The 11,168-nt window shown below is 48.0% G+C and overlaps 1 protein-coding gene across 1 annotated transcript; it reads right to left on the reverse strand.

Annotated features, from left to right (window-relative positions):
- Positions 1–6,665: 6,665 nt before the first annotated feature.
- Positions 6,666–8,469, reverse strand: Lrrc30 (leucine rich repeat containing 30). Its single transcript, XM_048436166.3, has one exon. The coding sequence runs from the start codon at positions 8,149–8,151 to the stop codon at positions 7,249–7,251; it is 903 nt and encodes a 300-aa protein (XP_048292123.1). The 5' UTR covers positions 8,152–8,469; the 3' UTR covers positions 6,666–7,248.
- Between the last annotated feature and the right edge of the window lie 2,699 nt (positions 8,470–11,168).

The raw sequence follows: 11,168 nt of genomic DNA on the forward strand, positions 1-11,168 counted from the left end.
GTGTAAATTCTCAGGCTCCTCGTGTACGGTGGTTGAGGGGTAACACCAGAACTCTTCTTTGAGTTCTCCAAGGCAGCAGTGTTGTTCAGGGTTTTCTGTCAAGCACAGTTGTATCTCATAGACATCTAAGCTTAGTCGAAACCAAACTGAAGCCTTTAACTTGTGATTTCTATAATGCAGCTGACATCAGTTCATGTCTTTGGCCAGATATTTGAAGTGGAGAGAGAAGAAACACTGAGAGCCACCTTAGGAGGAGGAGTCGCTTGCATCCTCCTGAACACTCATTTATAGAAGCTGTTTTAAATCCAAGTTCAACCTGTGTGTGTGTGTGTGTGTGTGTGTGTGTGTGTGTGTGCATGTGTGTATATGTGTGTGTACATGAGTGTATGTGTGTGCATGCATGTGTGGTGTGTGTGTGCATATGTGTATGGGGTGTGGGGTGGGGTGTGTATGTGTGCATGTATGAAGCGATGTGAACTCTGTAATAGATTTTTCACTAGCAGTATGAATTGCAAAGTTTGCTTTTTTTAAAGGCAAATATTTCACTATAAGCTCCCAAAGCTATCACTGAATCAAATCCAATGAGGATGTTTTAAGGGAAAAACAGGTTACTAGAACTTTTTATCTCTTCTAGAAACTTAAATCAGAGTTTTTAATCAACCAGTCAGTGAAGCTAAACTGATTTCTCCCTTCAAGTCTCCAGCTACTGATAAGAAAGAGAGAGAAAACAGGCAACATGGATGCCAACACAGTCTCCCGTGTACTCTCAATTCTGGCCTAACTCATTTTATATCTTATTAAATTTGAAGGAATCCAGTGATAGTTGTATAACCATGGATGGGCCTTGGATAGACAAGGCAGATACTCAATCTCTGACCTGCATTTTGGTTCCTCCTCCCCATTTTATAGTTTTGAATCAAGCCAAATCACATTTCCTATGATGTTGCAAGGAGAGATCAAATCATTCGTACTGATCTTGGTTTATCTCCGAAACTTGGTTTTGCCTGTTTAAAATAATTAAAAATTATCATAAGTTCAGGGAATCTATGCACTGAGGCACTGAGTAAGAGAAAAGCACAGTTAAGAAGAAACAGTCTCATCGAATCTGCAAGGTAAGGGGCCCTGCAGTGTGTGTGCCTCACTATAGAAAAATCCAGGCCTGGAGAGGGGAGCGGTGGGCACGTTTCCTCTCTGTCGTCCACTTGTTCATGCCACCTGTCACCACCCTGTGTCCACTATGAACTGGTTACAAGGTGACAGCCACCCAGGGGTTCAGGGCCTCCCGGGGTACAAACTGACTAAGATCACCTCAGCACGCATGGGACAACTGGACACAGGCCCCACGGCTTTCTGCTTTCCACCGAACACGTCCTGCTGGCTCTGGTTCTTTTCCTGTCTTCCTTGAGATGGAAACACCTGAGTTGCAGGTCCCAGCTGGTCATGCCTGGCCCTCCTCCAGCCCCGTGACATGGACAGCCTCTCCACAGAGGGAGGAACCTAAACGTTTCACAGCTGCCCAGCTGAGTTTAGTGACAGTGCCCCAGTAGGGTTCCGATCTGCGGACCAGGTTCAAGGCCCCTCTGCCTTTCCCTGCCCTCTGTCCTATTGCCAGACCCTGCTAGCCTCACTGGCTGAGCATCCTCTCCACTGCCCTTCTCCGTTAAGAGTTTGTCAGTGCAGAGAGAGCAACAGAATCACATCCCACAGAACCTTTACAGAGTGACAAACTCAGGTCTCACCCAGACCAGCTATTCCACGGTTTCTCCCATTGAGGTCTGGATTTTTTCATTCATGCAAATCTCATGGGGGATTCTGAGGGGATGTCAGAAGCCAGGATCTTTGACAACCTGAGTCGTTCCAAGACCCTGTGAGCCCATAAGATAGCAAAGGAAGGGCTCAGAAGCACCTCTCTAGCTCAGACACAGAGTCCTTCCTCTCTCTTCATGTGGCACCCCAACATGCTGGGTCTGGGATAAAGGGGAAAGGACAAATGATACCAAAGCATTATAAAGTGGACTTGCATTGGGAGAGGGAGTTTCAGAGATTTTTTTCCCCTATCAAAACAAAACAAAGGAATTCATGGTTGACTTTACGTAACTCAACACTGTTGAGCGACATCAAACCATTGCCACCTCCCAACCTTCCCAAGTGATTCTACACTCATGGACACATCTCTTAGGTAGTTTGGGCCACAACAATACATCCTTTAGGCATGCCTCATCTCCTTTGCCCATGGATTAGAGAGCACCTGGAGCTGGTAGCCTGTCCCGTCTTCATAATACTAGCATAGGGACAGTTTCGGGGCACATAGGTACAAAGCAGGTGCTGGCGCCATTCACATGCTTGGCTCTGTCCTGAGCTCGGCAGTGTGGGTGCACAGTGCAGTGACATTACAGAGTCCAAAGATGTCCTGACGTGGCATGGCCATCACGCTAACAACTGAGGAACTCGAGTCACTGAAGACTGAAGACTATGGGCGACCGTGTGCCATTCCCTCAGCAGCTCTGGTCTTCGCCACCAGAGGCAACACCAGCGCACTGTCCATGGTGTATGTTCCTTTCTTTAGTACCAGGGCATGCTTTGATCCCACTCCAGTTCGCCTTTTATTTTCTGCCCTGTGCCAAGATAAAAAGTGTAGGAGCATTAGGAAATATGTCGTCTTCTTGTAAATAGATTCCTAGGACACCACTCAACCACTCAAGAATCTGCATAGCAAGCTACATGCTAATGGCTTCCACTTATGCTTGCCCTAATGATGCCCAAACTCTTCCAGATTCATTACGAGGCCTCTCTGCTTCCCCTTTTTATGACTGCACTGTCTATTTTTTTTTAATTAGCAACACTTTGGATTCAACATATAACCTGATGGGCGACTTCAAAGAAACACTTATAGAGAGTTTTTTTTCTGTACAAGGTCAAGATGGTCCCCATCATTGTTTTAATAGATTTTTTTTCTCCCTCTGTAGCTTATTTTCTTAAAGGGCATGGAAGAGTCATGTTTTGGTGTTCCTGGATTCATCATGATTAAGCAACGGCATCAAGGGTTGCACATTGCAACCAAGCTGGAGATTCTGTTTCTCAAATGCATGTTATAGAAGACTGGAGAGAGTTTCTGAGATAGCAGGTAATCCCTGGACACTGGTAGAGCAGACACTAAGGCATCGCTCAGTATCTGGTGTGTCCATGTGGTCTCACCTGGCAGCTTATGCCCTTGCCTTCCTGTTGGCTTCCTTTTGAGACAATCTCCTGAACTCATCCTCTGCTTATTTTTGTTTTTGAGACAAGGTTTTTCTGTGTAGCTTTGGAGCCTATCCTGGAACTCACTCCATAGACCAGGCTGGACTCGAACTCACAGAGATCTACCTGCCTCCACCTCCTGAGTGCTGGGATTAAAGGTCTACACCATCATCCTCTGCTTTTTAGCCATTAACCAGAATCTCAGTGATTCCAGCCAACCAAGGGAGAACCCTCCTAGGCCTGTGTATATGATGGCAACCAAGTCTGCAGACTTCACCCATCCTGTGGTTTCCCAGTCTGCAGACTTCACCCGTTCTGTGGTTTCCCAGCCTGTGAGTTTCACTGAGATCCTGTGATCTCAGACTATTCACATCAGACTCTGTTTCCAGTGATCAGTCCTTTCTAAGTCCTATTCCCTGTGCTGGACTATTAAAACACACACCCACTTAGTGCTTTGAGGCCTCACGGAGATGTATTTCCAAGATGCAGACATCCATTGCTTGAGAAAAAAAAATCTGATTTCCTTTTATGATCCATCCCTATGGATAATGGCATCTGTAACACATTTGCTGCTTTCCAACACAGGCACAAGTTCCCTCTGAAACCCAGGTGTGCCATCCTGAAGTCTCTCTCTCTTTGGTGACTGCAGAATCGGTTTATTAACCAAAGCCCAAGAATGGGATATATCGCTTCTCTCATCCATGAATTAAGTCAACAAGCTGAGTGATGACTATGGTTTTCCTGTCTAATATGCAATGGATTACACATTTAGCGCTATTATTCCACAAACAGATGTGCCTTTTCAATCTTCCTGCTTTCTTCGGCGCACAGGGTTTTTGCCTAATTGTGTGTGCAGAAGTTGCATCTGCTTCAAAAGGTATTTCTGAGCCCACGCTGGCATCCCTGTGCACTGAGAGCCCAGAGACATGAATGCAACATTGTTGGGAATGGAGCCGCCGGCTCCCCCACATCAAGCACCAATTAGTTCCTATTCTCTGACAGTGTGCGCTCACAGCCAGTGCGGTCGTCCTCGGCGCTTTGATTCTAGGAGTTTCTGGAGCACCTGGAATTTACTTGAATGTGGCAGCGCGGGAAGCATGACAGCTAGGCAAGAGGCGTTCGGCAGACATCAGTGTAGAGTGAGACAACAGGCAGAAAGGGTGACGGTTTTGAATCACTAAGTCCATTAGCTGGTATTTGGCTCAACACTGTATCGATAAAAAGAAGTATTTACAAAGAATCAATATCTAAAGCGCAACGGGCAGCTGCTTTGCTTTTGTGATCCCCGATGAGTGTGAACAGAGGAAAATCTCACCGCCACACATCTGAAAGCTGCCAGCAGAAGCTGGCCACCAAATTATTTTTTTTTCTTTTAAAAAGTACAATGAGCTCACAGGTCACCTTCAAAATACGGCACAGCCTTTCCCAGGAGTGGAGTACGGAGGGATCAAATGACGGAGAAGGCAGCAGAGGAAACAAAGTGATCGCTCAGCAGGGTAAGGACAGCGCGGCCTCACCAGCGGCTCTGCTCAGAGCAAGGTCACGAAAGCTCAGTGGGAGCCAAAGCTGCCCACAGCAGAGCCCACTCATGGGCATGATCCTGGCACACGCCGGGGCCTGCCTGACAGCTGCACGCACTTCAGCTCACAGCTTGGGCAGACGACTGACCTGCCCAGTTCTGGAGAGCAGAGCTCGCCCTGTAATTTCCCACTGAGTCAGGAGGTCAAGTGAGAATTCCACTGATGTTTTTAAATAGTCTTGGCTCAGATAAACCAAGCGGGGAGGTGGAGATTTTGGAGTGCACCCATGCGGGCTGAAAGGGAGCTGCAGGTATCCTGTTACTGGGGACTGGAGGGACAAGCTTCTCCAGCTGCCTCCAAGAGACACAGGTAAGTTCTGCCTGCAGTGTTTCAAGAGAGGATCTAGTGCACATATATGTTAATGATGAGCGTTAACTGATTATCACCAGCGGAAACTGACTCCCTTCTTTTGTGGATAAGAAAATTGGCATTGGGGTTTGTTGAGGGAAAATCCCTTGCTCTTTGAAGAAAGGTGTGTGGGCCTCCCTTTGGAGCATCTCTAGGGGGAAGAAGGCAGGCAGCTGCACACGGAAAGTGTCTAAGCTGGGAACTTGGCAGTCAGTTCCTGCCCCAGTGCTTTATTGCTCGTTCCTTGCAAGGAGAGGGGAGAAAGCTGAGGTGCTGGAGTTAGGTGACTGCAGGGCAGGGAGAAGTTGATCAGTCACCCCACCTGTGCTCCCTGCTTGCTTCGCTACCAAGGCTTTCAGGCTCAGGAAAAGCTACGCAGGGCCTTGATACAGTTGCCTCGTGGCGATCTCTGCTTGCCAGGCTTGGTGAGGGTCCGTGAGGGTTGGTGTCTTTCACCAAACTCTGATCTACATGGTAGAAAGCACAGAGTATCATCTCCCTCAGAGTTCCAGTCCCATGTCCTGGCTGGAGAAGGGGCTACTTCATAAAAGCTTAATTCCACTGAGCTCAGAGCATTAATACAAAATTAACTAAAAAGTCATGCCTGACATCGCAGATCCCAGATCTTACTGTTTATTTTTTTTACTGTTTTCTATAAACGGTTTGCCAAAACTCAGAGCAATCTGTTCTCAGTGAACCTGTGGGTACCTTCTCCATTGTCACCTATTTTTATCCTAATTCTTTACTTTACGAATCTATCTTTGTGTATGAGTGTTTTGCCTGCGTGTATGTATGTGTACCGCGTGCATGCCTGGGGCCAGAGGTTGCCAGCAGAAGACATCAGATCCCCTGGAACTAGAGGTGCCAACGGTTTTGAGTTACCGTATGGGTGCTGAGAATGGATCCCAGGTTCTCTACAAGCACAGCGAGTGCTGACCCGTCTCTCTGGCCCACCCATCTTCACTCTTTAACCCTAAATAAATACTGACCTCTTGAGGTGCCTGGTTGCCACAACGACAATGAGAGCCTATGACCCTGGCTCACTGTCACTGTTTGCCCTTGCACCCATTTAGCTAACAGCTGTGCCCTCTTAAAATCAGAACAAGGACCTACCAGTGTAGGGCCTTTCTGGAGGTGTTTGCTCGAGGAGCCTTAACATGCCCCTATGTGAAACTCAAACCGCAAATATTCATCTTCCAAGTGTGTAATGGGTAATGAATTTGGGTATTGGCTTGTCCTTACCATCCCCTCACTCCCTCACTGTGATTGTTTTCCTCTACGGTTCACCTCATCTCTGAGAGAGGAAGTGAATGTAGAACGGGATTCATGGACTGTGGGCTGATATCCACAGCAAAGAAGTGCAATATGGACCACCTGTGGGCAGGAGCGGACCGGGAAAGAATGCCAACACTCCACATAGAAGCCATCCATGTTTATTAGCTGAAAGCTAGCACACCATCCCTGTTGCCCCCAGCACACACAACCATGACTAGCCCGATACACATCCTGTAGGCATCTTAAAGGGAAAGCTCCTATGATCAGTTCCCCAAATCCCAAAGGGACAGCTTTGCCTGTTTTGGTCCTAGACAGCACAGAAAGACCTCCACCGTGCCCTTTGGTCGTCTTGAGGGAAGCTTGCTTGAGGCTGGCATAGGAACTTGTCTTGCTGTTGCCACCTTGCTGCAGGTTACTGGTTGGAGTGGAAACCGCCCAAAGCTAGATGGTTTCCATCCTTTGTACAATACTTATCACAGAGTACACAGTAGTGTGCATTTGAGCTTGGAATTATCTTGAGTTTGCCCCATCCTTCGCTTTACTGAGAGCTAAATCTCACTGTTGAAGTAATTTATTCATTTTGGTAAAACCCAAAAGCCTGCCCCCAACCATGCTTTGAGTGAGGTGAGCATATTCATTACTAAGGACAGACAAGTTAAAAGCAAATATCTCACCTTAGCAAATAGGAGCCCAGCACTGACACACACTAACACTGAACCGCTTAGACAAGGAAAGTATCCCAGCTGACAGAGTCCACGTGAACTGACTGGTGTCCATGTGTCTGATGTCCGTGCATCCGCCGCCCACATCAATTGTGCTTTTTGTCCTTCAAGTAGCTGTAGAGCATCTCCAGCCCGCCTTCCACCAGCTCCGGCAGGGGCTTGGACAAGGGATTGTGGGAAATGTGCAAGCCTTTGTCCATGGGATTCCACGCAATCCTCCTCAGTCGGCAAAGCAGGTAGAGCTCATCCGGCAGGGTCTGGATGTCATTGTTGTTCAGGTTCAGCAGCTCCAGGCTGGTGACGAGGCAGAGTGACCTTGGGAAGGAGTGGATGTTGTTGCTCTCTGCAATGAAGATCTGCAAGCTAGCCAGGCACTGGATGCTCTCCGCAATGTTCTCCAGGCGGTTGGAGCCCACATGCAAGAAATCCAGCTCCTTCAGAGAGAATACGCAGACGGGAATGTGAGCAAAATAGTTGTTGCTGAGATTGAGCTTCCGCAGTCTGGAGAGGTCTGCAAAGCTGGCCGGGAGCTGGGAGAGGCAGTTGTGTGACATGCTCAGCACTTCCAGGTTCCTGCACAGGCTGAGCTCAGCGGGCACCTCTGCCAGGCAGTTCATGTTTAGGAACAGGACCTTGAGGTTCTGGAGGAGACTGACTTCTCTGGGGAGACTCTTGAGGTGATTCCCACACAAGTTCAGGACCACAATGCGGGTCAGCCTGCCCACCTCAGGAGGGAGGGCTCGGATCTGGTTGTGGGACAGATTGAGTTTCTGGACTTCCAGCAAGCCCCACAGAAAGTCGGGAACGTCCGTCATTCCTTTGGTGACCAAGCTGAAGCTGACATGTCGCATGCCACGCTTCAGCAGGGACCGTGGATCCCTCCCCAAGAGCAGGGTGTCATCCCACGAAGAGAACTTCTGTCTCTTCCCCAGCAGCAGTCTCTTGGGGTCCTTGTCATTGGAGCTGGCCCTTGAGTGTTTGGCCCCCATTCCTTTCCTTTTCTTCTTCAAGGGTAGGAGTTGGTTCTGCCTGAGCTCCAAAACGTCAGACTATACTGGGCAGGGACGGTATGGAGGTGACCACAGAATATAGCCAAGGGATCCTAGCATGGAGAAAGTTTGTCTTGCCGGGCCTTGCTGATGACCAAGGTGGAATTCTGACTGGCTGCGGGCAAGCTGAGCCTGTTCCTGAGGGTGTGTTGAGGAGGTTTCTCTCTGAGTGGACAGGCTGTAATGATACGCTTGTCTCTGAGGTTTCCAAACAGAACTGCTCAATTGCCTCTGTGCACTACAAGGCAGCTGTCACTGTCAATTCTGCTTAAGTTTTAGTGACGCGGTGTTGTGTGTGTGTGTGCGCGCGCGCGCACGCGCGTGCAGGTTACAAGGCAGTTTCGTATAACTTTACTCTCTCGGTTCTTCTTCGGTATCACTTTTGAGCAGGGTGATTAACAAATGCAGCTAGAAAAAGAAACAAAGTAGAAAACTACAGCTGCCCGGGCCAACAGTGATCCCCCTGGGTGAGGGAACTGATCCCAGAGAGAGAGTGACCGCTGTGGCTTGCCTGGGCGCTATCGGCGGAGTTAGGTTTCCAGAGCCAAGGATCATCAGATGTTGTGGCTGTGTGCACTGCAACTGTCAATGAACTGTGTTGGCAAAAAAGAAAAAAAAATAACAAGAGCAGTCTGGACACCCGGCCCCCAGCACAGGCAGAGGCTTATACTACTCTGCCTGCCAGAGAGACTCAGTAAGGCGGGTCGGTTTCCTTCACTGCGGTTGCAACTGCTGGAGTCCGGTCCCTCTGATCCATGACAGGACAGGCAGACACTTCAAGCACAAGGCACTCATTATTTTGAAGGGAAGGGTCACCCACCCTGGCTACCCACCAGTCCTCTAACCCCCACCACTTCTACCCCTGAAAGCTAATTCTCCCCTAGGTGTGCAGAGTTCATTGCTGGTATCGCGGGCTGAAGTTGATCGACCCATCCACGTGTATTTAGTGACAAAGTCACATGAGGACCCAAAGAGAAGATGGATTTCTGTAAACTGAGGAGAAGTCTCCAAAGAGGCCATCGCCTGAGCTCTGCCCTCTGCTCAGGCCCGTGAGCAACGCAAACATCTGCGGTTGACCTATGCCAGGCAGTGTCTGTTCTGGGTGGGAACAGACACATAGTGTAAGTGAAAAATGCTAAAAAAAAAACAAAACAAAAAAACCCTCTATTTCTATGGCTGGACGGGGCTAGCAAAGTGATGGCCTAGTTCTGAGAAGAGTCGGAGTGTTGGTGATTGGCCCAGGAGTCCCACTGAGGGACAAGAGCTGCTATATACCTTGACCTTAACCCCCAGCTACCCACCAGGCCCGGAGCTCTGGAGGATTCCACTTGGGAACTGGCCATGAGCCTGCCAGTTCACCCCTGTGCCTGCTGATGGGGCTATCTCAGGCAGGCAGTGGAGTGGGGTGTCACTTCTGTCTCCTCTTGGCTTTGCAATATCAGTGCACTGAGTCAGCCCCAAGATTCTTTGACAGAGGTGCAGACTTGGGAAGTCCTGTGTATGAGAGATTGAGTGTTTGGGCTACTAGCTGAAGGAGAAAATCCAATAGTGTGGTTAGATTGTTTTTACCCTAAGATTTGGGGTTGAGCCATATCTTATACATGCAAATTTCATAATCCAGAGCTACCGTTTAAAAACAGTGTGTTTCTCCTCCTCCTCTTCCTCCTTTTCCTTTTCTTTCTCCTTCTCCTTCTCCTTCTCCTTCTCCTTCCTTTACAGAAGCACGGGACCCTTCACTGAGGCACCTTAGCCTTCAGGACTAACAGGGACCAGGGTGGTTTGAAACAGTTTTCTCCTTTGTAATGAATAGCATATATATTTCTCCAGTAGCATTTGTGAGCATTTCCTGACAGTCAGTCTTTGCTGAATGTTAGCTGTGCGAAAGTCAGTGCACGCTGCATGGACCTGTGTAGACCAGGTATTTAAACCCTTGCTATTTTGCAAGGAACAAAGACAGAGGGAGGTCAACTTACTTATGCAGAACCAACTCACTGTTCAGGGTCAAGTGGATAGCCAGAGGCAAAATGAGGATGCAGACTCAGTTAACCCCCTTCATAGTCCAGGCAGGGAACCACAAGAAGGCTCCAGGCTTAGCCCCGTAGAGATAGGATCAGGAATGGGAAGGAACATGGCTACCTGTTTTCAAACGCTGTGAAGCGGGGCTAGAAGACCATCATTATCACTGGCTCTGCTGCTCCGCCCACAGAAATAACATAACCAGTCCATAAACCCGCACATCATACCAATCTAACCAAGAAGAGGAAAGTATTAAAAAAAATCCAGAAAACTTTAGTGTGCACAGTTTAAACACTCAATGTCCTGAGTCTTGGCTTCATCATCGGTGAAGTATGCTGTCTGTAGTGGTGACTGTCCAGAGCCCCTCCCTATTCCGTGGATCTGATCCCCGCAGCAAGTGAGACTTCTGGTGAGAAAAATGTGAAAGTCATTTCTATTGGTCTTTTCCTCCCTGCTGTGCCCAGACACCTAACAGAAGAAGTCAATGGAGGAGAGGGTTGTTTTGTTGCTTTGTTGGTATTGTTTGTTTTTTGTTTTTGGAAACAAGGTTTCTCTGTGTAGCCCTGGCTGTCTTGGAACTCACTCTGTAGACCAGGCTGGCCTCAAACTCACAGAGATCCAGCTTCCTCTGCCTCCTAAGTGCTGGAATTAAAGGTGTGCACCACCCCCTTCTGACAAAAGAATTTTTTTAACAAGACAGAAACATGAAATTTTATTTGAAGCAATTTCTAGTGCCATCCAAGTTTTTACAAAACAAAACACAATTAAAACTTGAAAAAAAAACAAAACTCAAAGAAGCAATCATTTATGTCTACTGTAGTAGACAAAGGAAAAACAAACAATGCATGAAGGCTTAAGAAATAAGCATTAGTTTAAGGAGGCCTGGGCAGGATTCACTTCCTGCTAATACAAATTTTGCTTTCCTAATTTAAAAACAATAG

This window comes from Myodes glareolus, chromosome 27 (genome assembly GCF_982192425.1).
Source record: "Myodes glareolus chromosome 27, mMyoGla1.1, whole genome shotgun sequence".
Taxonomy (NCBI): Eukaryota; Metazoa; Chordata; class Mammalia; order Rodentia; family Cricetidae; genus Myodes; species Myodes glareolus.